The 25,153-nt window shown below is 43.9% G+C and overlaps 1 protein-coding gene across 3 annotated transcripts in view; it reads left to right on the top strand.

Annotated features, from left to right (window-relative positions):
- Window positions 1-25,153, top strand: part of TCF20 (transcription factor 20) — a 41,965-nt gene that overhangs the window by 11,921 nt on the left and 4,891 nt on the right. The window contains exons 2-4 of one of the 3 annotated variants that reach the window (XM_032196846.1): window positions 15,133-15,226; window positions 21,409-21,458; window positions 24,445-24,539. In XM_032196846.1, the coding sequence (XP_032052737.1) occupies window positions 15,133-15,226; window positions 21,409-21,458; window positions 24,445-24,495 (195 nt within the window). In that variant the 3' untranslated portion in view covers window positions 24,496-24,539. Of the gene's footprint in view, window positions 1-15,132; window positions 15,227-21,408; window positions 21,459-24,411; window positions 24,540-25,153 lie in introns of all 3 variants that reach the window. The other 2 variants (XM_032196838.1, XM_032196855.1) reach the window with 2 other exon arrangements.

The following is a 25,153-nucleotide window of genomic DNA, read 5'->3' as shown; positions in this document are numbered from 1 at the left end:
CAACTAAAAACGTGCTCTTTTTTTTCTTGAAGGCAGCCCCTAGTACAATTAGCCCAACATTTCTTCTCATCCCTCAAGACATGGCAGCGTCCTTAGTATTCTTCTGCAGCGCTGCGAAAATCCGGAAGCACGAAATTTCTGGTGGAGCAGAAATTCTGAAAGACAGGCTGAATAATGCATTTCTGATCCGCTTTTCTCGGGAAAGCATTGCCATCTGCTGCGCTACTGAAACTGTCTGTGCTGTCGTGACTCCTGGTCTGTGAGTGTGCCACCACCGAGATGAGAGCCTGGTAGGAGCCCCTGTTGTATCTCAGCTCGCTGCCTGCCTCTGGTGGGGACCTGGAGGTGTGAACGAGCAGTGCTGCGGAGCCTTGGAGCTCCCAGCAGCTCCGTGTATTGCTATCACAATCCTCCGCTGCCAAGGAGGTGAGCAGCCAGAATCTGCATTTACATTTCTAATACATATATTTCAACATCTCAAGTGATTGGAAGGCATTAATTATGCTGGGGAGATAAAGCTTGCTTTCCTTGGCTTTATCGCAAGCAGAAAGTGAGTAAAATTGATGCAGCGTATTGGTGGCCACGGCTTGTAGGTGGCAGGAAGCGTCTTTTACTTGAGGCCTCATGTAAAGATGATACTGGGAAGAGAGGAAAGACTTCTCCTTTGTCAGCCTTTCGTATGGGGGCAGAGAAGGTAAAGGGTAAGTACAGGGAAGTCATTTCTGCATGTGTTTGGCTGCCTCCTTGCCATCAGTGTGGGCATCACGGCTGCTGACGCGTGTCCTTATATTCCACTGTTTGTCTAGTGTGTGGGGTGAGGAAAGCAGGGAAGAGATTTACTGACAACAGAGCACTGGGAAAGAATGGGATGTCGAACTGCTTGCCTTAGCTGTAGCCAGGAGCACTGGAAACTTTTGTATGTAAAATGCAGCTTGGTTATGCCACAGTTGTGGCCTTTCTATAAAGCATCAGGGATCCTCGAACTCTATGTACAGTTTGCACCTAAAAATACATTTAAGTAACTTTAACTCCTAAGAAGCTCTTCCAAATGTGTATGGGGCCTTCTCTGTGCAGAAGATTTCTAAACAAAGCTTCAGAGCTCTTTGTCTGGCTCACGCAATCCCTTTTGTCTGATTCAAGTTGCCAAACTCTTGTTAAATTCTCAATAATGAGTGAACACAACCCATTTATGCATCTTCTTAGCTTGAATCTTTTTAAGCCGTGCTGGCAAAAGGTTGCAAGATTTCCAAAAACTGGGGAGGAGGGTTGTTGTGCTGCTGGTGTTTTTGTTTTAACTTAATGAACTAACTTTTCTTTAACTTGAACGATTCCAGATGGTAGTCTCTCGAGCCTCCATCGTTAAAAGAATGCTACTAAGATATAGGTGTTGAAGGACATGGCAAGAACTTCAGAAGGTTTTTCTGTTCTACTCCTCCATGTTTCTAGTAGCCTCTATCTAATTATTGCTAGGCAAAAATGAAGATTTCTCAAAACATTTTTCCTGATTTTGGAAAGAAATATTATTTCTTTTTAATCAAACTGACCCGAGAGATTAAAAAGTTAATTTTTGAAGGTAAAAATTCGTGTTTCCATTATAGAATATTGTATGGGTTATTAGAAATACATCCTGTCTTTAGCAAGCTCATATTTAAATAAAATTTTAGGCTCAGTTTTATTTTTAAAATGTTATTGTGAATTCTCTGACCACTGAGTAAGCAAAAACCAATGCTTCAACTAGACAAATGTTTTCCTCTTCAGAGTAAAAGGAAGTTCTTCAAACACTACAAAGCAACCCAAATTCTTAAAAAGCTGCCTGCAGAACCATGATGCTTCGTGCAGTAGCCACGCTGGGATGGGAAGGGTTTAGGACAAAACTGAGCAACTTTTGGAACGTGGTGTGAGATATTTTTTTTTTTAATATAATATGGAAAGCAATTTTTAAACTTTTATCTTTGTAAAGAATAATTTCAATCTCTTCCCATTATTTTTAACACCAGTATTTAATTAGAGAGTTGTTTTCTGGAAGAGGTTAAATTAATTTCTCTTAATGTAGAAAGAGGAGTAAAAGCAAAACAGAACTATGATGAGGATTCATGTAATAATTGTGGAAACTGTAGCAAAATTAAAGCTCAGAAGACATTTTTGCCTTGAAGAACAAATATTCTGAAGAGACAAGAATCAGAAGAGCTTTTGTCTGTACCGCAAATCTCGCCTGGGGTTATTAATGAGGAATCCAGGGATGGAGTCAGGGTTCCCTGCATCTTAAAACCGTGCTTTTCACTTAAACTGTGCTCTTCTGAAGCTGTGATCTGGGTGGTTTATTTTGGTGTTGGCTTTTTTTTTTTTTTTTTTTTTTTTTAGTAACAGAAGAAATATTTTTCCATCAGAATTTCCTACACACGCATGGACTCGGTGAAGTTCAGGATGCCAAGTGCAGGGTAGTCTTCATGGGTAGAGCTCTCTGAAAAAGTTATTAATGAACCTTCATTGTTATGGATTGGATCTCAGCCAGCTGCTTAGTGATTAAAGTTTAATTGCGTGATGATTAGTTTTCATTAGTAAGCAATTAGCATTTAACAGCAGTCTTGTATTGCTAAGGCTATGGTTGAGCACAAGTGGATTGAGCCATGGTGAGAAGGCATGTAGCTGGAGCGGGGGGCTCCCAGTTGCTTGGGGAATATGGGGATGTGAGTTGTGACGCTGGTTCCCCTCAACAGCTCGTTCCTGCTGCAGTGCTGAGCCGAGACAGGAGCAGGAAGAGGAGCAGATTGCCCAAATGGTGCAGCAGGGACCTGGGAAGTGACGACTGGCTGTGGGTTTGCCCTCAGCTAGGGAGCTCTTCAAACAATCCTCCTCATCAGAAAGCCTCTTGGAGTTCCAAGTTGTGCTCTCAGTCCTGCTGGCTTCTCCTCCTACAGGCTCAGAGATGGCAATGCCTGGGCTATGCCTACAACTAAAAACTTTTTCAAAATCCCTTGCTTAAACTTGATGTGATTCCTATGTTCACTGCAGCAGCAGTCCTCGATGCTTGTGCCACAGTGCAGTAAGTTAGGGAAAGGTGAGTGCAGGGTGGGGAATAAAGTAAGGGAGTAAAAATGGAGCTGGAGGGATGGTGGAAATATAATAACAGGTCAAGACTGCATGGTTTTTAGAGGTACAAAAGAGAGAAGAGCATCCTTGATAAAGCCCTTCACCTTGATAAAGCCCTTCAGACACCTCCCTGGAGCAGCTGTGAAGATGAAGCCCGGTGATAACTTAACCCTGATCGATGTTACAGGTGTTAGGAGCCATTCTTCACCCCACTGCCTTCCCCTCCAGCAGCACGACTGCTCTCAGCCTGAACTAGTGCAGGTAGCTGGTCCGGCCAGCAAACTCCACGCACATGCACTTCTGTCAAGCGATTTTTTGTTGGCCGAACCAGCTTTTGGCTCTGACTGTCAGTGTGGATACAGGGAAAAGCCTGCTTTGCCAGCCAGGCTATAGTTAAAAACACAGTTGAAGTCATCACTTGTGATTTTTTTTTTCCATTTCTTGCTCCTTGCATGTTTTCTTCTGATTTGCACTTCAGTAGGTATAACCGAGGTGTGTATTTGTCCTCTTCTGGCTTATCTCTTGGTAAAATCTGGCTCTGTTGTTGCGTTCTGCTTACTGAGGACTCAAGCTCGCTAAGTTTAAGAAAGTTACTGCTGCTGAAAGGTGAGTCTGCAGCTTCAGGGAAGACTTACGAAGGGAGAGAAAAAGGAGGAGGGTGTCATGGCATGAAGCTCTGAAACGGGGACTTCCACCTGTCGTGGTTTAACCCGGCTGGCAGCTAAACAGCACGCAGCCGTTCGCTCAGCCTCCCCCCTCGCTGGCAGGACAGAGCGAGGAGCTGGAAAGTCCTTGGCTTGGTGTAAGCACTGCTCTGCAGCAATTAAAACATCAGCGTGGTATCAGCACTCTTCTCATCCTAAGCCAAAACACAGCACCCTACCAGCTGCTAGGAGGAAAATCAACTCTGTCCTAACTGAGACCAGGAGGCCACCAAAGGATTCTGCTGCTCAATATGAAACTTAAAAAATGGGAGGAAGGCAACGTCATGTGCTTGAGTTCAGTTCTGAGAGCTGTGGTCCTTTCAAACCCCGTGCCTGTGCTGTCAGAAATTCCCACTGTGGCCTTTGACAAGTCAGTTAATTACTGTGTAAAACAGGACTGAAGAACAGTCATTTTGTGAGCATCGAGACAGACTTGTAGGGTGCTTGGAAAGTTTAAAGTATGATATGTTCCTAAATTGGCAGGTACTCATAATTAAATCGCAAGATGAGGGAGGTGATACGGGCTTGCATGTTTCAGTTGCGTAGATGCAATGAGAGGAAGTTAGTCACTTGAAAATCTGTTCGTGTATCGTTTAGATTCAGGATAAAAATGTTTTGCTAGTTTTCTCTTTACTAGTAGGAAGTTAAAATGCTGAACATCCTAGCTTGAATGTACTGGCACCATCCATCTATTCGTTATTAAATGTCAATGTTAAATGCTTTCTGGAGGAAGGGCTCCAAGTGAAATTCATTGCTAAAATTTCAAGCTCGACACAAAGCGTAACCAATGCTTTCCAGAACACCAACATTTTTCATGTTAAGTTAAGGAAATTGTTTACATTATATTCAAATAATTCCAGTGCCTATATTACAGTTTTATAAAGCTGTTCTGTGAGCTTTTTCTGCTGTCTTTACTCCCGTACTTAACTTTAACTACTCTACCTTTGAAGTGTCACATGTTGGGACTGGGGAGAAGAAGGGCTCCGTAGTGATGCCACGTGGTAGCCTTCCTCAGCAGCAATCTGCAGAGGTGGTTTCTGGGGAACAGGAATTTTAACCAAATTACCAGCAAATTCAGCTTTCTGGACAAATAACTCGAAGGGGAATGCCCAAAGACGAATTTTCCATTCTGAGTCTCTGAAGCTGTTGAACAAAGAAGACTTCGCTGCTGCCTTGTGCTTCTGCTTTTGGGCTGGAGCCCTCAGAAGATGGAGGAATAAGAAGTGAGAGGAGGGTGTGCCTGGGTAAAATAAACTAAAAACAAAACAAGAATGCCTTTATCTTTCTGTTTCTGCCTCAGATGAAAATGAAATCTCTTCTTGATCTCACACGGTGACTTATTTCTAGTACTCTATAGTTCATACCAGTCCTTCTTATCTTAGCACAGATTCATCTAAATTTATAAAACCTGAAGGTGTAGCTAGCAAATAGGTCACACAGATAGCCTTTATCATGACTCAGCAGTGGCCTGAGCCCAGAAGATCTTCATTCATTTTTTTAATCTGTTCTCTCAAGCCTGGGAAGAAGAGCAGAGCTCCCGAATCCTTAGACAGAGGCAGTTCCTCCCCTGGTAGGGCGACGTTCAGCCTGTCCTTCAAGGAGCGCGCGGACTGAGACCTCCTCAGCTGCCCTGTCGCACCAGCTGGAATGCCAGCCGGCCTTGGGCTTCGGCTGCTATTTATATTTGCTGCCGCTTCTGAGCTGCTACTACTTCGTACGAAGCTTTGCTGCCTTGGCAAGCCAGCTGCTCCTCGATATTTTAAAATAAACACACTTCAGAATCCATGAGAAGTAGTTGTTGTTGTAAGGGGCAGTTTGAGCTATCAGTGTGGCCTGTCGTTTGGTTGCTGTTGATTATTGGATAGTGAAATAATCTTTAAACCCATTCATGATTTTGGCCAGCAGTCTTTTTTTGTCTTTTTTTTTTTTTTTTATAGACTCAGAGGTGTTCTAAGATCTTCTCATCGATGTGTCTCACTGACCTGCTTAGTTTTCCAAACTGTGACTGAATATCTATTGCTCAAGTCCACGAGCTATTTTAAACTTCTTTTCCCCTTTCTTTAACACTGATGTTACCTGACAGCACACCACTAATGGGCAATGTCCAGCCCCCCGAGCATTTGCCCTTCCATTGTTTCACTTCCCTTGGGCTCACCTCCCCTGCTGTTGCTGCTCACCCTCAGCCGCTTTTCCAGCAGACCCCAGTGTGCGCCTTGCATTTTGCTCACCTCCTCCTCGGGGCAGCACTGCCCATAGCTGCTGCTTCAGCAGCCTTCTGGAGGAGCCGCCAGCTTCTCGTGCTCTCTTTACCCACAGACTCACAGTTTTATTTGCTGCAGGCTTTCCTCTTGTGCCTCGAGCAAGTTACTCATCTTTGCCTTAGCTGCCTGCATCCTGCTCGTTTGTCTTCTTTTGGTTTCAAGGATCTACTTCCAATGCATCCTATTTATGTTTTTAATTTCCTAAATGAAGTTCCTCTCTTTCAGAAACCTGCGTGCTTACCTTGGTTTTAGTTCATACATCGCTTCAAAGCCCTCCTTGGCAGAGATCTCTGCAGAAGTGGCTGTCCCTCGCCTGCTGCTGTGACAGACTGCCCAGCGCCGCTGGCTCAGTCTCACCGCTCCCGTTTCATCCCGTTGCATCCGCCAGCATTTCACTCTGTATCGCAGAAACGTCTCGCACAGCAGGGCTTTGTTTCTGATGAGGGCTTGCAGAGATTATTACCAATAACTGCTTTATTTCTGTGTGATGTTGCAAGCCTTTGAATCGTGGGAGGGGTGGACTTGTTCTGCACTCTTTCTGCTGCCAGGTTGCCCAGGTATTTGCTATCTTGTCAAAATCTTGCCCATTTACGGTTTGCCTTGCTCAAAAGCAATTTATTACCTGTTAAACCTTTACTTTTGTTAGTAGCGAGTCCACTGCCACTAACAACTTAATGAATTAGACCTTTTTCCTTCGAGCCTTTGTTTTAAGGGTGGTCGGACACTGGAACAGGCTCCTAGCAAGGTGCTTGATGCCCTATGCCTGTCGGGGTTCACGAGGCATTTGGCCCATGCCCTCAATAACATGCTTTAACTTGTGGTTAGCCCTCAAGTGCTCAGCAGTTGGACCTGATGATCCGTGTAGGTCCCTTCCAACTGAACTATTCAGGTCTTCGTAAACAGTAAGCAGCCATTTTCCGTTCGGCTGGAGAAAAACTGGTTCCGTCATGCAGGTTGCCTCCTGAAAGCAAATTCCTCAAATATATAAAAGTGGAGTTGAGTTTGTTGGGTTTCCTTGATTGTCATTAAAAAAAAGAAAATCCTTTATGTCATTCCAGCCATTTTATAGAAAGGTATTGCTTTATGGGGGAAGGGTTTTGGTTTACGATTTATCCACAGACTCCTTTATGGTGGTGACATGGCTTTGTTTTAAGGCAACGGTGTGCTGCTGGTTTAGATTGTATTCATCAGATCTTGTGCTAAGGAGGGACTGACCACGCATTTAGATACTTCCCATAATCAGTACCCAGGGTGGCTGGGAAAGAAATCCAGTAGTGGCAGAAAACCCAAATGGAGCGAGCGCTCTCTGTTGCTGACCGCGCTGTTCCTGTGCCCGTGTCGCCTTATCGCAGAATCACCGCTTGAACAGTTGCATTTTTTTCCTCTTTTAAGTCTCCTTTTCTATCTTTCAGACCTTTTCTAAGCTAAATTGCACTTATTGTTGCACATTTAAATCCCCAAATGAATAGCCAAGATAACATAAACTGTATAATTTTTTTAGACAGACTTGCGTGCTTTAGCAAATTCAAATCCCTGTGCTTGTAAGTGGTTGTCTGAAATGTTTCTCTTGTTCAGGGTGGCTCTTTGTCGTCAAAGGAAACAAGACTTAGGCATTTCTGGTCGTCTTGGACCTGCTGGTCTGCCTATTAATATTCCTTTTAAAATCTGAAATGTCTTGGCTACAAAGGGGTGTGCTCAGCCTGCTTAATTTAAAATTAAACGTGCTTTCCCATTACCATCTTCAGTTACTGGATTTTGTTAATTTTCCTGAATCTGTTCAAGTTAACCTTCAGTTTATTCTTGAAATATCTGAACTTGGTTCTAGTTCAGTTACGCCCGGTCCTTATTTTGTTGTTTTTTCCTCTTGTCATTGTTGGAGGGGCGGAGAGGGTTCATCATCTTCCATGATTTCGCAACCTTTCACCAGTCTCGTCTCCTGGAGTGTGTTCATGCACATGTAAGCCTTTGATCACTGCACCAAGTGAATGAAACACTTAGGCTTGCTTGGAGTGCTGAACGTGAACTCAGTGCTTAGATCAAATTTCAGCCCTTTCACACAGTGTTATGGTTCAGCTTGGCCTTCCTGCTCTGGAGGTAAGACTGAAGTCTTAAAAGCTTGTAACCTCACAGTCTGCTGTTGGGTGCCTGCACTCCTTCTAATAAGCACATTTTTGTTGCTGTTTTTGTGGAATTTCACAATCAAATCTCAGTCTGCAAAAGAAATGCCGTTCTGGGCAGGTACAAAAATACGTGCTGTGGTATCCCATCTGCAGCAGCGGCCAGGAGCAGTCATCTTCAGAGGAGTGTAGTAAACCAGGTGTGTTCAGAGTGGTATGTAGGTATTTTCCCCTGCCTTCAGCAGCCACAGCTTTAGCCTGTTCTCCTTCAGATCACCGTGTTTAGCAGACAGTGGCGTACCTATCCCTGAGGAATTTGTCTGAAATGTTTTTGAACTTGCTTATCTTTTGGCCAGTGCAGCAGCCTTTGGCAGGGAGCTTTGTGGTCTAATTAGTTGTTCTGTAGAGAAGTGGATTTATTTTACAGTTTAAACCTGCCGCCTGATGGTCTCCTTCTTTGCTTTTCCTCTTTGGAAATAGCTAAAATCATTCCCTTGTGCACACCAGATTTGATACATAAATTTTTTTTTCCTGATCTGTCGTATTGCTTTGTTGATAGGGTGACCAGAACCACACACAATATTCAGGATGTCAGGATGCTACAAGTGTAATACATAAACATAAGGAAGATTTTGCCTTCATTATCAATTTCTGTCCCTAATAACGGTATATTCTGACTGCCTTTCCTGTGGAAGCAAGGACTGCATGATGTCTCCTTATAGGATGGCTCCTAATGCCTTCTCACAAGTAGTAACAGCTAATTTCAAGCCTACCATCATGTATATGTATAGGTGAAAATATTTTTCCCCATCTGTATCACTTCGCACTCATCAGCATTTAAGTTTCATCTCCATTTTATCATTTCACCCAGCACTGTCAGAGCTTTTTGCAGCTCTTTACCAGCAGTGAGATTTGACTACCTTGCATAATTTTACAAAGTTTGCGAGTTTCATCACCTTCTTGTTCACCCCCCTTTTGACATCTGTTAGGAATGCAGTTGAATGGCCTAGGTGTCTGCATAGACCCTTAGAAATTTTTGCTGACAAACCCCATTCCTTGTCAAAACTAACAATTTATTTCTGTTCTTGCTACTTTCTCTTTTTTCCTTCAAGTTGAGGGAAATAAAGCTCTGTTCTATGTTTATTTGAAGTGCTTCTGCTGTACTTGAATCACTTTAATCGGTTTTGTGTGTTTTGAATAGGATTTCCCCTTTTTAAGACATTTTTAGTTCTTGTATTTCTTTTTCCATGCCATCCATTTTGAGCTGCAGCTTCCCTTTGTGCTTCAGCAGCCCATGCAGCACTGCAGCTCTGACTCTTCTCTGTGTTTCCTGCTGCAGCTTTATAGCACAGCGATGGCATCTTCCAGATCGCTGATTTGTCCCTTTGCTGAAATCTTGAAATCTAAATTAGCCCTTAGTTTCTTCAATCCGAGATAGCTGCCCAGCCCTACTTGAGTGATTATTTCTTTGTTGTTACTTGATTTGCTTGCCACACGAGCGTATCACCATTGGCAGGAGATATCTTTTAATAGTGCAAGTGTGAAGGATTTTTTTCTTCTTCTTTTTAATTGCAGGATTCATTTTTTTCTGATATTTTGTGCCTGTTCTTTGGAGAACTTAAATTGCCTTACAGGAAATGGAAGCTAATAATTCAGTATCCTTTAGTAGTGGTTGTTATCTCTAGCCCCAATCCCAAAAGCAATTTTTTTCATTAACCAGTGTCTGGATATCAGAGTGAAAATGCTGTTCTCCTCTCCTACTTCCTAAAAACGTCAGCCCCCTGCCTTTTTCCATCCCAGTCCCTTTTAACAGCAGTCTTCCAAAATCCCTTTTCCCTTTCTCTTTTAGCAAACAGTGTGTGATAGCCAAGATCTTTCAGCTTTTCCTCGTGGCTCGTTGCAGCAAGTCGTCTCTCCGTGTCCTGCTTTCCAGGAACGGGAAGGTGGCTGCCTGCTGCCTCTGCTGCCCTTTCGCCTGGATGTTGCAGCCGAGTCCTCTGCTGGCCTGCCAGCTGCTGCGTGCCAAGGAGCTGGTGGCTCTCCTCCTCCTGACATGGCCGGCTCTGAAAGCCGCCCTGCCTTCTAGCTGAGTTTGTGCCGTGCTCTTCTACAGGAGCAGTTGTTTTCCTGAAAGCATAGGATTTAAACAGATCAAGGAGAGAGTATGGAAAATTTGTGTAAAGTGAGGATTTACACCTGTATAATTAACACCATGTGTTTCTTTTTTTTTTTTTTTTTTTTTAATTATTTTATATTGCTGGCTTTTCTTTTTAAGTGACCTTTAGTTGTTGCTTTCCATTTCATTTCACGTATTTATTCCTGACACTGCTACGCAGGAAGGGGAAAAATAAGGAGATACCTAGAAAGCAAATCAAAGGAAAAGGGAAGAAAAGAGAGAGCAAAGGAAGAAGAGGCATTCTGGAGGGAGGTATTCAGGAGGCCTGCGTGCTGGTAAGAAACAGAAAGAAGCAACCAGTGGGTGAGAAAAACCTTCTAGGGTTATAGACAGTCGAAAACATGACACGGTCACATCTGCTGTGGATGTCCATGAGCATTGGGTAGGCACTGGTCAGTGCCTCTGGGACACAGCCGCGTGGTGCTCAGAGCTCGTCCCAGTGCTCAGCCCAGGAGCAGGGAGGTTGGCTGGCTCAGGACCAGTGTGGAGCTGGGAACGACTTCTGCTGCAGCCCTGAGGGAGGCAACGAACGGTACCCAACATGCACACCCCTCTGTATTTTATTGAGAACAGTGTGCTGCCAGAAGAGCTTACTTGTGTAGTAATGAAGGAGCATGTGTGGCCAAAAAAAAAACAACAACCAACGAAACAAAAAGCAAAACAAGAAACAAAGCAAAAGCCCTTGGAACAAAAGGAGTGCAGCCAGAGGAGGTTTTAGTGTTCTGGGTGAATCAGAGCAGGCTGCTAGGGCTGTGGCAGCGTCCCCCTGCTGCTCCCACTTCCAGGTTGGGTGCTGCTTCATTTCGGTGGACAGAGAAGGATGAGCTGTAACGAGGAAGAAATGGGCTGCTAATAGCATGGAGGAGTAGAGACAATGTATCTGGCGTTAATACTATTGATAATTTAGTTCAAGGGATGGAGTGTCTCTTCTAAATGGCACTTTTCAGTCTCTCCAGCCTATTCTAAGTGAGATGTATGTGCCTTGTGGCCAGAGATGAATTGTGGAGATAGGACCTCAGAATCAATCTTCGCTGTGTGGTCTTTTCTTCTTTCTTTCTCTCTTTTTTTTTTGAAATCGAAGCCAGGAGTTGATTAGATGCCTGGCAATGATTGCTACCCATTGGCACCTCCCAATGGGAGCGCGCTCCAAGTACCAGCCTTCAGCTCTATCAAGCAGGGGAGGTTAAGCAGGCTGCTTACTGAGCAAAAGGAATTTCTCTTCCCATGAGAGCCTGAGTGCTGTTTCCCTGGCTAAGAATGCTATAATTCCTGTACAAGTGACAAGCAGGCTGCTACCATCTGCTGGTGAATGGCTGCAGGATGGTGGGGTTTGGGTGGAAATGTGCTCATGGACCAAGGAGAGCGATTAGCGGTCATTAAGCCCAATTTACTTATTTCACATATGAAACTCCAGGATTTTATTTCGGTTTTAGATCGGTTTCTAATTGTAGCGTCCCTCTTTTATTTATTTGTTCTTGCAATATAAATAGGTAAGGGTAAGCTTCTGGCCAAAGCCTCAAAAGGTACTGACGGGAGCCATGCTTCTCAAGACGCAGCAATAATGTCTTGCAAAAGAAGCCTGAAACCAGCTGGAAAGTTTGTCATCACTATATTCTGTCTTGTTTCTGGAGATATTTGGAAACCATGTGGCATTACGTTATTATCATCTCTTTCAAAGGTTAAGTGATAGGCTCGTAAGGTGTTTTAGCACCGTACAACTTTGTAGGGTATCTGCTTTGTTCAGTCTGTGGCGTGTCAAGAAGGAAGAACTCGGAAGAAAAGAGTAGTTATTGTGTATGTGGTTCCCCCAGCTTCCCCTGAAAGAAGCAGATGGTCGGGGGTCCCAGGAGGTAGAAGAAATGGGGCCATTAGACTGTCAGTGGCTTGTGAAAAGCAGAAGCATCTGCCAGAATGGAGACTTGTTCAGCAGCAGGGGAGCCAGCAGCAGCAGATGATCTCTGCCTTGAGCAGTCGATGGTATTGCAGTCCACTGGGGAATTGCTGTCGTGGGCGTAGCTGCAGGTAACCTTGGTAATAATCTAGTTGGTCAGGCAGGTTGGAAAAAAAAAAAAAAGGACATAAAGGCTCGATGCTCGTCCTCGGGCATCTTAACTCCCCGCTTTTCCTGCCTAGCCAGTCCTAACTGCAGCCAGAGTGAAAATATTCTGTGCCTCTGCTCAGCTGAGCACTACAGGCGCTCTTAAAAGTCCCCAATCTGCCGGTCGCGTTTCGGCTGCAGGTTTCAGAACGGCAAGGCAAACCACGCTAGGTGCAATAAAGAATTAGTTCAAAGACTAAATTAACATTTGGAAAAGCGTCAAAAATGTTGCTGGGGGTCTTTTTGTTTTCGGCTGTATCACACGGCGCGCTCTTGTGACATGCCTTTTTAGTTATAAGAAATATTTGACACAGCTGCAGTTTAATCTCCGCTGCTGTAGCTCTTCTGCTCTTACTGACTGTTCCATACAGGACACGGTGTTCCAGGGAACAATGACCTCTGCTGCTGCAGCAGCGTGGTGGTACTTCAAAGGCTGGATGAAGTGGGGAGGACAGAATGCCTCTGAGGAACAAAACTAGAAATTCATATCTGTGTTCAAAAAGAATAGTCAATTTGGGCTGCTAGAATAATTAATCTTCGGCAGCCACATCTGAAAGAGAGAATAGCGCGTCCAGGTAAAGAGCTCCGATTCAGAGCTCCTCAAGCTGCACTTTGTGAGTACTTGGCATAGGTGAATCTGGGACTATTGCCAGTACATAATATTCTTCTAGGGTTGATTTCATAGCCAGGAAAAGACATTTTCTATACATGAAACTTGGTTTTACTCCCACGAGAGAATGAATTACAGAGCAGTTTGGCTAGAGGTCCATGCGTTTTGGTGTATATTTAACTATTGGTTTAGCCTTTTTTTTGTTTTAACGTTTAGAAACCAGCGTTCGTGTTCTGACAGGCAAAAATAAGCTGCCTGGGTGTCTCTTTCTAAGCCTCAGGGGCACTTTCCTTACATTAAAATACTGCAGTAGTTTGTCATGATACGCGTTCGTTGCTTAGAAGATAGACGCGATGGGGAATGTTGAAGATCAGGCTCAAAGTGCTTTGGCGTAACTGAGAAGAGAAGGCAGTATTCAAGACTGGAGTTGTACGTGTCATGAGAAGTGATGCCTCACAAGCTTGCCTGCTAGTTGCATCTGCTTTGATTTGAAGAGGGCCACCTGGTTTATGGCTGGAGCTAATTTTGCTTTCATCCTCGTTCAGTCACTGAAATACAAACTCCAGTCATCGCTGTCTGCGGAGCACAGAAGAGTGGGAAGAGCAGCGACTGTCAGATATTCTTAGTACTTTTTTGCAATGCTGTAACGAAAGCCCTGTTCATTCAGACTGGGGGATTTCTCTGGGGCTATAATCATCGGCCATGTCTGTTGTGCAGACCTCTGCTGCCACGTGCACGTACGTCAAGGATGTGTAGAAGTGTGGTCGAGCCCCTGTGGCCACCTTGGCATCTGAGGCTGCTGGAATGGTAGAGCAACTACACTTCTGTGCAGTGCCAGGCATGCTGCTAGCTTGGGCACGTCTGTTCTGCCTGCTGTACTTCTCCTAGTGTCGATGGGGTACGTGTAGTTTGATGCTAGCTGTTCCAGCAGAAAGAGAGATTTTAGGTCATGTCGTCATCTGTCTGTGTGCAGTCAGTGACCAAAGGCAACTTTTCATAGCCTGAGCTGAAGGTGAATTGTACCAGTAATAATATGTTGTGGTGGTCACATTTATCGGCAAAGCCCAGTTCCTGTGTCTCTTAGGTATAACCAAGAAGTTGCTGCAGGTGATGTTTTTCTGCCAGTAGTCCTTTTGCATTTTGCTTTATAGATCAGAGTGGGCTCTCAGCCTGCTGCCAGATGTGACTTTGTTTTCTTGAAAAATGTCAAGCTGTCAGAAATCAGCTTCCATCAGAATCTGAGGTGAGCTGATGAAAATCACTCACCATATACATCCAATAGAAAAAGTTGCTGTCTGAATGAGATATACGGTGGGCCTATCCCGTAAAGTCATTCGGGATGAAGTAAATGGGTGAGTGGCTTTCATTCTGCCGCATTCACATCTGTCTGATAATACGATCAAATCCATCATTGACCAGTTGAGATGCTGGGATTTAAGTAATGGAAATTGAACACGTTCATCAGATGAGCTTTACTACTTTGAAAATAAATGTATGAGCGTCTCTGGCACTGCGAGCATTTGTTGGGAGATGTGCCATTTGGTGAGGTATTTTACCTTGATGGCATCTTCCTGTGCTCCATGTAAACCTTTTTTGATCACATATGAAAAAAGGCTCAACTGGACCGCTGGTGATAATGAAATCGATGTGACCAAATTACTGTTATGCTAATGGTGTCTTCTAAATCCTTCGCTGTCGTGCTAATTTTCATTTTAAAGCTAGTGTAGATTCGTAAATGCTCTTTGCCACTTCTAACACTGATGTCATTGTCAGGTACTGAGACATGGCTCAGTGAGATGGATTTGAGAGAAGTGTTTTCAAGTTCTTTCTGAACGGTTGGTTTGAACAGTTGGTGTATCTTGCCTGGTTAAAGCACAGCTGAAAAGTTTCGTTTGAAACAGCTTATGTTGCCTTTATTCAATAGGCCTTTCTTTCTGTGGTGTGTAAAGACACAGTCTGACATTGTGTTACTCAAGAAATTTGTGCTGGAATGTGGTTGATAACATTCCCAGGAAAACAGGGATTTTTGGAAAGCTCGTTACAGTCTTCATTGCCGTTTCTTGGTTTCCCTTTCAGAAATGTTCCCATTGCCAGGAACCAGGAGCCACCTTAGGCTGCTACAACAAAGGCTGCTCCTTCCGATACCATTACCCATGTGCCATCGATGCAGGTAAGAAGGAATGACACGCTAACTACATTTCTATCTATGAAAACACAGTAATAGAAATGATGAAGAATGGCATCAGATAAACAGTGTACAGTAACATGCTGGGACAAGATGGAACTCGTAATGAAAAGGAATCTACCTGAAAGTGCAGAAAAAGCCTGCTTCTGCAGAATGCAGCTACGGCAACTGAAAAGCGGCTGCAATGTGAGAACTGGCTGAAAAAAACTGTAAGAGGATGCAAGCAACCAGAAAGATATTTCCCCTCTTTCAGAGTTAGACTCGTATAGATAGGCATTATAGTGACTTCAAGTGCAAAATGTTTGTAGAAACTTCAGTACTACTTGCAGCACAGCCTTCCTTCTCCCCCTTCCTTACAAGCATTTCAGCCAGTCTGTTCAGTAGGTCCAATTTTTACTTACTGTGTAAGCTAACAGCTTGGATGGTTTGCACTTGCTGAATTTGCTACTTTTATTCAGTGTTTAGAGGAGGAGTTTTAGAATTTTAGAATGAATAATGTCCCAGTATTCCAGTACTGTGCATCTCACTAGTATCAAGGAAGTAAGGATTCAAGATTGCATCTCTTGTCTGGCATATAATTGCAAGCTTCCTGTTTGTTATCCCACTTCCACAGTAGCTCTATCTATTTTTTTTATGCTGTTTTTCAAATGTTAGTAGATACGAAACGAAGTAGGTATGATCACTGCTGAATGACTACATTGCACTTCTGGCTGTGAAATCCCACCCTAATGGAGCACATTCCAATAGAAGTGTATTTAATGCAATTAATATAGCAGTGGAATACTACTATTCTCACAATAGAGATGGAGAAGTCTTGATTTTACATGAAATACAACGTTAAAGAAACATTATTAAGGTTGCAAAAAATCACACTCAAAAATGCCAGAAATAAGGCTGTCCTTGCAAGTTTAATGTTGTTATCTTAGGAATGTATCTTATAAGATAGTGATCACCTCATTAAAGATTTATTTTTCCATAGGGCTCTACCTTAGCTCATAGGTTGAAGGGGAACTCAATTAATGAACATTACGTTATCCTCGCTGTTTGTGTAACTCTGTATTTAATTTACCACATAAGATTCTTTCTCAGTTCTGAAAGTAGAGCTGGGGAATTCTCTAATGTTCATGTCCATCATGCCAAAGAGTTCTGTGAATGTTAACAGGCTTGTACATCTGAGATAGAGAATCATCATATTTGCATTCATACTGCATTTAGTAGTTTACTTCTGGTTTCTGACATGGCCTTTTCAATGCCATGAAAACGCAAAATGAATTATAGAGAATGTGTCCAATAGTTCAAGGTGCTTAATTTGAATTTTTATGTATAGTATGTAGCATTTTCTTTGTTCTAAATACAGGTATCAAACTTAAGATATTGTCCTTTTTCTTCAGATAATACCTTCCTCATTAAATCTACTCCACTTCAGCAAATGCAGTAGGATCCTCCAGATGACAAATTTACTGAACAATCATGACTGATTCCCAAGAGCAGTTCTGTGTCATGCACAGAAGAGGCAGTGTTCCATGGAAAAAATAGTGTACAGTCATACTCTTAAATCCCTACTATTAAATCTGTATTAAATCCATGTTAAACGTAGTATAATATGTCTACCATTTGATACATTGAAGTGGGCTACATTAAATTTGTCATTTCCTAACATTTGTCTCGACATTGCAACCTCTGAGGTAGTTGGTTTTTTTTTTTTGGAGTAGCTTTTTGTATTCAGGTTCCAAGGCTATGCTTGCTTCGTTTTCTTGTACTTGAAATTTTGTCATGAGACATCGCATTGTCATGTGGCCATCTGTCAGAGGGCACCATTCCAAGCTAATTTCCCTGCTTTGAGTAATATGGCAGGAATAAATCGCAAGCCACTTGGTGGGCTGGAGCTGCATGGAGACAGGATACTTTGGCTGTGAGTTTCACCAGCATACTTAAAGAATAGCAGAGGAATGGTAAAACTTGTGGAACTCTGGTTTCGGTCCAGGAACAGTATGATTTACTGAGAACAAGGACTTCTGGCTTTCTCCTCTCCCCTCTCTTCCCCTCCTCGATCGCGTACTTCTGTTTCCACTCATCCCTGCTCCTAACTTCTCCTAGGCGAGTGCTCCACTCTTTCTCCTGCCCCAGATTTCCCTTACCATTAGCCTTTTTGCCTGCTGGACTAGTGCCTCACAGTTTTGAAATGGTTGCCTCCTTCCTTCAGGCTGCACAGACTTCAGGAGGCCCTGACAACCTCACAGCTTTGGGTTCTGGTGCCTGCATCTGAGGCCACAGGTTCATTTACAGAAAAGACCGGTCTGTCCCCATTCAAAAGCACATCGGGTGGAATTTTCAGGGATTTAACTACTGAAATCTACAAAACCTCTCCTGAGGGCATGCAGATCAAAATCCCTTTACCTCCTTGCAGAGGGTTGTGTTTGCTGACTCTGTGTTAAGTTGGCAAGAGAATGCCGTAGCTAAACTTCAGATCCTGTTGCAGATTAGAGTTTGTTAGAGACTGTCAGACAAAGTTTGCTGGGATGTTTGACATGGGCAGAATAACATTTTCCAAGAGAGTTTGAAGGAAATGGTTAGACTGCTTTAGCCGGAGGTTTCAACCAAAACAAACAAGAGAGCCCAGCTTGAAGCATTTTCTTAGCATTGAAAATCTCAGTCTGCTGGTATGACAGTAAAGACCTTGCTTGCAGTTGTTTTTATCTATGGAAATAATCAAGCTGTCCTAATCTATAGCTGCTCTTCCAGTAAATCTGTATAAAAGAAATAAGAAAGCTGTATGGGAAAGGACATGATTTTCATTTATGCCCAAGCAGCAAAATGCAGGCCTCCTGGAGAAGCAGATCAGCAGTCTTCTCTCTTGCCTCAGTCTGCTGCCTGCCTATAAACCCTTTTTACTGGTTATGCAGTGCTGCTGTCTTTCTTGTAGTGAATCAAATACAGATAATTCTCAAGTTCCTTCAGCTCTGTGGTAGTTTTCTTTGAAGTCCCCTGTCCTGCTAGGAAGGCTGGAGTCCCCCTTGCTTTACTGAGGATCTGGTTCTGAGGCCTCAAAACTTTGTGCGGCCATTTACAGGGGCTCTCAGGCCTTTAGAATACGTATGACTTCTTTTGTACCTTAGGAAGAAAAATCAGAAAACACTTCCTGGAGTGCTTTTTAGGGTATGTCAGGTCACAAGCACTTAGCATTTGACAGAGTTACTCTGTCAGCCCTGGCAGTGTGACGGTGCCGTAGCTGGGCCTAAAGATGTGTGGTGGATTCCTAGGCAGTTACACTGAGCCGAAATGTGTCTTCACCTTTGCATTCCTGTGGATTAGAAGCTAGCGCCCTGACAGCTACTGTTCCCCCAGCTGAAAGGCACTATATTTTTGGTGAAATACCTCCAAATGCTTCAGCTCCTTGCAGTGCTGGAGGCAGGCCCTGTGGCGTGACCTGGGCTTGGTGCTGGCCCTGGTGAGGAGCCAGGTTTTGTGCTGCTGCTGCTAACTGGCTGCTATGCGAGGCATGCGGCTCCGTAACCCTCCCGTTTGTACATATGGATGCTTGTATATATCCCGAGTCAGCCTTCATTTTAATCTCCTTTCATAGAAAATAATCTTTGGCAATACTGGGCGTGCTTCTGTGCAAGAGGACTCCTGCTAGCCATTTGCATAAAAATCAAGATGAGTAGTGCCACTTAAATAATTTTTATATGGAAATGGCTGCGGTTAACGTTGTCTGTGTTTGGCTTCCGTCTGTCCAAATTTATGAAGAGCCTGTGATATCTCAAGATAACTTAGTCCTAGGGATGTCTCCATGGAAACAGGATCTTTGTTTTCTGAAATTTTGTATCTGCTCCCTTTGCTTCTTCCTCCCCACCTGGAGTCAGATCCGGACTATTGGGGCACGCTTACCCCCACAGCATCTATGGTAGGGAGTATCAGGAACACAATTTTTTTTTTTTTTTATAGTAAATTAGGACAAGACTAGCAGCAAAATAAAACGAATTTTCAGAGAGCAGAAATCCTGTGTCTTCACAAGTATCGTTAAAGATGAGTAACAAGGAGAACACAGAGGGTGAGACAAAGTGTGAAGCTTGCAGAAGAAAAACTGCTTCTATTAAAAATGTCTTAGGTTTTCCCTGACTACTTTATGGAAGAAAATCTGTGCAAACAAGGACAAGCCTCTCTTCTTTTTCCCTTTCTGCCACGATGAGCTGATCATAGCGATGTGTCTGATGACTTCGTGGTGAATTGTAATCTGTGATATGAAATACTTGCTAACTGAAATCCAGGCCAACTTGGTAATGATGAGCAAGTTCTGCTGCCTCAGTTATTCAGCTGGTTTTGTAGTGAGCTATTTTTCACAGTTGTCCCTTAAGAGAAACAAAAAATCGTCATTAATTGGGTCTTTTATTAGTTGTTGCAACAAAAATGCCAGACTTACAAAGAAATAGAGCTCCATAATCAGATCAGACGTGAGGTACAAGGTATCTGACTCTCATTCCTGATCCTTTTATGATCCTTGTTCCTTTCTGATGCATGAGATAGAGAACTGCATTCGCTACCCATGGTGAATTTCCAAGAAAGAAAAAGAAAATGCTATTCTAACATATTGTTTATATTTTTGATCACTGCTCTGTATATTTTTTATTATATTGCTGTATTATGCAGTGGTGATTCAGGATGTATAGTCTAAATGTATGATTCCTGCCCTTATAAAGAGACACATTTTCTTTACTTCTTTTCTGTTATTTGCTAATACCACATTTGAAATCGTTATCCATGGCAGGATTAAGGGTTTCACTCTTCCTTGCTAAAATCTCTCAAGTAACTTAGCCCAGTGCATGCTGTTTCCCTTTGATTCAGGCCAGAGGCACTCATGTTGAAACATAAGCATTTCATAGCGGCGAGATGCTCTGCCAAAGCTTGGGTGTCTCGAAAGCTTTTCCCTCAAGCTTTAGTTGCAGTCTCCTGCTGTCTGCTAAACTCTTCCAGCAGATTGAAGCAGCAGGTAGCGCTGGTTATGCTACATACTTAAGAGCATTTTAAATTAGCACGTTTTATTTACCAGCGTGCTTCTTTCCTTGCTCACTCTTTGGGTAGGTTGGAGAAGACGGGCGGCTGTAAGCACCTTGCTGAATTCTCACTCTGTCGGGTCAGCCTGCCTTTGGTTCCTGAAGCAACCAGAAAAAATGATGTGAGAAGTCTGGGCGAGTTAAGAGGTGCCTCTGCAGCTCAGGGTGCCCAGGGAAGGCAGCTGAATTTCCTTGGCAGGGTGCTGCTGCTCCTTGACCTGGCTGTGAGGGTGAAGTACAGGCAACCTGGAAGCTGCAGGGTGAGAGGCAGTCGGACAGCACTGCTGCTGTCCCTGCAGCTCTTGGAGATACCTGAGCACGAGGGTGAGAGGGGAGGCAACACCTGAACTGTCTCTGCCCGTGAAGAAATGCTCCGTGGGCAACTGTACTGCATAATTCCTTCCTAAACAAGCGCTTCTGCATAGGTGCCCCATTTCCGTAATAAGTTTAAATCATTAATTAAGCTATTTCTTAGATCATAGAGGCTTCACATACACGAATCGTGGAAGCAGATCCAAGAGCAGCATGAGTGACCTGACTACCAGGGATAGTGTCAAAGTGTAAACTGATCACCGGGATTTGGGATTGCAAATAAACTGTCATATACACGCATAGCTAGAGACACACTCCCCTTCTGCCCCCATGTTGGCAGGGCCTTGGGGTAAGCATGAAAGGCAAAGATTTTCCTACCAAGTATGAAGCAGGGATCATCTGTTCAGATCGGATCAAGGTGCCTGTCTTCCTTGTGCTGTAGCAAGGAAGGCTGGAGTAGGTGAAGGGGGTTGGGGTACAGGATTTGTAGAGTTGCTGTTGTGATTCCTCTCGGCGATGCAGAGGAGTGGGGAGACTGGGGATGCTTGGACTTGGCTTGGTCATCCAGGTGATGTTGTCACTTGGGAGGTTTAGGAATTTTATTTGCTAAAACTGTGGGGGTGTCAGGGACAAACCTGCTAGTAAGACAGTATTCCTAAAAAAAAGATGTTTAAAATAAAATGTATAAATGTATAAAATAAAAATGTATACCGGAGAAGCAAGACTAACATGCGATGTATTATTCAAGTTGTTTTTTTTATATATATTAAAAATGTAATAAATTGCTGTCTTCTCCTCCCCTAGATTGTTTACTAAACGAAGAGAATTTCTCAGTGAGGTGCCCCAAGCACAAGGTAAGAATCTTCTCCTGTATTAGACCTGCTTTTTTGCTGCCCTCTTCTGGTATCTAAATTTGCTTCAGTAATTTCAGACCCGGATAACATCTGTAGTCAGAGATGCTTTTAGATGAATTCTTCTGTGATGTGTGCTTGTGGTATGTTCTGGGGGCAAACACCAACTTGAGAAGAATGCGGAGAGTTTAAGAAGATAAATGAAGTTTTTTGCTGTATCTGCTCAGTTGTTCTTTAGATCCTTGATGACTCTTTAGAAAACCCAGCTTCATTTCCTGTCTTCTGTGATAGAATCAGTACACTGCTCACTGCCTCTGTTCAAGTGCTGCGTTGCAAGCTGTGGTGTGGGTTTTTTCATGGATTTACTGAGGATGCAAAAAGAAGAGTAGCTCATGGAAACGTGAACTGCTGTAGTCACAAACCTGAAACACATTGTCCTAGTAAATTGGTAGTAACTCGACTGAGTCCTACCATTCAGCCTACAATATATGTTCAGCTCTTCTGTAGATCCTTGGCTCTCCAAAAGACCCACTGTTTCCTGGCTTTGGTGATGGATTCGGCATGCTGCTTCTGCCTAGGGTTTGGGCATGCTTCACTGAATGTCCCTGGAGCCTGCAAATGCAGTGGTGCTAGGAGCTGGAGTTCATTGCTCTGGGTGGAAAGCGGAGGCAAGACAGACAGAACAGACTCTCTTGTGCCTATAAGCAGTGTGATACAGGGCTGGGAACATCCATCCACCTTCATGCCTCCCACTCCCACTCCCCCAATCCATAGCCCATAAGGGAGGTTGCATCTCTAGTATCCAGGAAAATGGTGTTCTTGTGGCCAGTTGGGTACAACGTAAATTGTGTGAGAGTGTGGATGGCACATGCTGGAAGAATAAATGATAATAGGGAGTAATTCTGTTGCTCTCTAGCAGGGATTAGTTTCCATTTAGTTCTTGTCTGCAGATCTCTTCTCTGCCTAGAATTAGACTGACATCTGGTGGTCTTTTGTCTTCACAGATTATCTTTAATCTGTCTTTTGTAAACACACAAGAATTAGTCTCATGTTCCTTTCTAGATGTTTCACCACAATATGATGCATTTATGTAGATGTATTTAAAATGCACTGGAAGATTCTGGGGGCATTGAGTCAGTGATCCAGACCTGGCCTACTTTCCATCATACAAAAGAAAATCACTTACTCTGTAAAACTGTGGAGAGGATGTTGAAAATTCACAGCGAGCTTAAACTGATGCATTAATGTTGCATGAGCCTGCACTTCTTGCCTAACAAAAAGGGAAGGGGTGAGCTCCCCTTACTGTGGAATGCAACTCCAGAAGTGCCACCTTCTTCCCAGCTTTGGATACTTGCCTAAAGAGAGTAAGAAGGTTGCATCTATGAAGGCTGTTTTATTTTTGCTGCCCGCTGCCTGAAGTATTACAGTGAAAGATGGTTCTAAAGCTTTTCATGGCTGGCTTGGGTCAGCACTGCTGTATATTAGTATTCGCTCGGATGGTACCCAAACCATGAAAGGAAACGACTGTTTTATGGAACCCAACCTCTTGGAAAAGATGCTGAAGAGGCACAATGATTTCTGAAGTAATCTTGGAGGGGGCGAGAGGGGGAACACTGCCAAATAGGTTGATTAAGGTACTTCACGAGGCAATAAAAGTTGTGAATTTTATGTGAAACTACCCCGCTGCACACTTGCTGTGTCGCTTCAAAAATAGAAGTTCAACATCAGCAGCCTTTGACACTGAACTTTGGTGGCTTTTGCTTAGTAAATACACGAATCATTTGTTTGCAGTCAAGCAGGGCTTTTTGTTGCCTGCTTGTGACTCTGCCCTTGCTCTGTGGTTCACTACTCATTGCTGGTTTGCTGCAAATTCTTCTGCAGGGCAGGATATAGCATCGCCGTGCTCCTTCCATTGCAGTCACTGGAGTGGGGAGTTCCAGCCGGCTGGGAGGCTGGAACAGCAAGGCTGAAAACCATTGCTCTAGGATGACTGGGAAACAAATTACACCCATTTTTTTTTGCAAGCTACGAGCATGAGCAACTGAAAGGAGAAGAGATTTTAGATTAGACCGTTTAAAACCAGGCTGTTAGGGAGCAACAGCTTAACATCAGTAGCTAATTAGTAGCTGTCTAATGTCTCACTCCTCTGTTCTGTAGTTAATGGGTGGAGGAGCTAACTTCATAAATCCACTGACACTCACTAAGTCCCCCAGTATAGCGCTTCTTACCCTTTTTTTAGTCCGTGCCTCACGTCAGTAAATACACCTCATCATAATAAGTGGCTCCTGGAGAGCAAAGGTGCTCCGTGCCTCATTAACTGCGCTTAACACTCGAGGCAGAGGCAGGCGAAGTCCGGAGGGACTGCTCCTGCCTTCCCCTGCGCTCCCCAGCGAGCTTCCCCATTTCCTTCTGTCAGCATTGATGCTTCAACCATCCATGTCCTGAATGTGCTACTTTTGCAAAACAGCAGCTTTTATCACGGGGAGAATGCTGTCTGAAAACTAATCATCTTCGGAAGGGTTCAGCTTCCGCTGGCAGCCCCAGCCAGCTGGGTGTCTGCAGCGCAGCGAGTGCTGCTGCGGGAGGACTGCTGAGGATGCAGAGGCACAGAGGGGGGCAGAGAGGGATGGGACACCTCTCCTTTCGGGGGCACCGCACTCTTAGGTTTTCTTAAGCCATCTGCGGGGTAGTTACAAGTGATGTTGCTAAGTTTGGTCTACTTTTTTTGTGTTAAATTCTGTGTTTCTTAACCAGGCTTTCGTATCCCAACCTCTTTACTTTTGCAAAATTGCCTGCTTTTGTCACAGGGAAAACTCTGTCTGAAAATCTGTGTCTGGTTTCAATACTGACTTCTCTTTCTCTCTCTCACTTTCTGTATGTTCACTTTCCCTACCCCTGTCTTCCTTTTCTCCCTTGTTTTCTTTTTCCTCCTCTTTTTGGCTTGCTGGTTCGTCAGCCCCTCCTTCCTTGCTCTCTTCCCTCCTTGCAGAACAAGATGGTGAAAGGCAGCCTCAGCACAGAGCAGTCGGAGCGGGGGTGAGGGGGGAAGTGTACTCCTGGGAATGGAAATAAAAGCAAGCACAGGTGAGTTGGGGAGAGTTTCCAGTTTCCACCTGCCTTCTCCTGTGGCTCCTTACCTGCAGTGCTCTTCCCCGCTGCTATGAGATAACAAGGTGATCTTGTGTACATGCAGAAAATCTGTAATTGCTAATTCGTGTTTCCTTTTTGTCCTGCTACCAGACTGTTCAGGCTAGTGGCTTGAATTTGGTTGTATTTCTGCAGCAGTTTCTTCTGTTTAGTGGTGAGAGACAAAGCTTGTGAGCTGTTGCAACTGCTTGATTACTCCCCCAGCTAAACCAGTGGCAGAAATCTCTTTTCGTAGTCCCCTGATCATGCCCATAAGGATTTGAAGGGTTTTTCCTTAAGTCACAGGCAACTGCAGCGCTGCAGAAGGCAGCACTTCTGCTCTCGAGCCCCAGCTCCCTCCTTCCTCCTGCCTCTCCCTTTGCCGAGCCCAAACGTTCATACAGCCACGTGTGAACCTGGTCAGAAACTCGATTTGTCTGAAATTAAGTTTCACCATGATTAGGCCCTCGTCCTAACCTGGTTTGCTGTGTGGCTGGGTGAATTCCCTGGCACAAGGAGGGAGCAGCGCAGAGGTGGGAATCAGCACTGGGGAATATGATGAGGAAGGGATT

This window comes from Aythya fuligula, chromosome 1, assembly GCF_009819795.1.
Source record: "Aythya fuligula isolate bAytFul2 chromosome 1, bAytFul2.pri, whole genome shotgun sequence".
Taxonomy (NCBI): domain Eukaryota; kingdom Metazoa; phylum Chordata; class Aves; order Anseriformes; family Anatidae; genus Aythya; species Aythya fuligula.
This window is presented reverse-complemented; position numbering and strand designations above follow the sequence as displayed.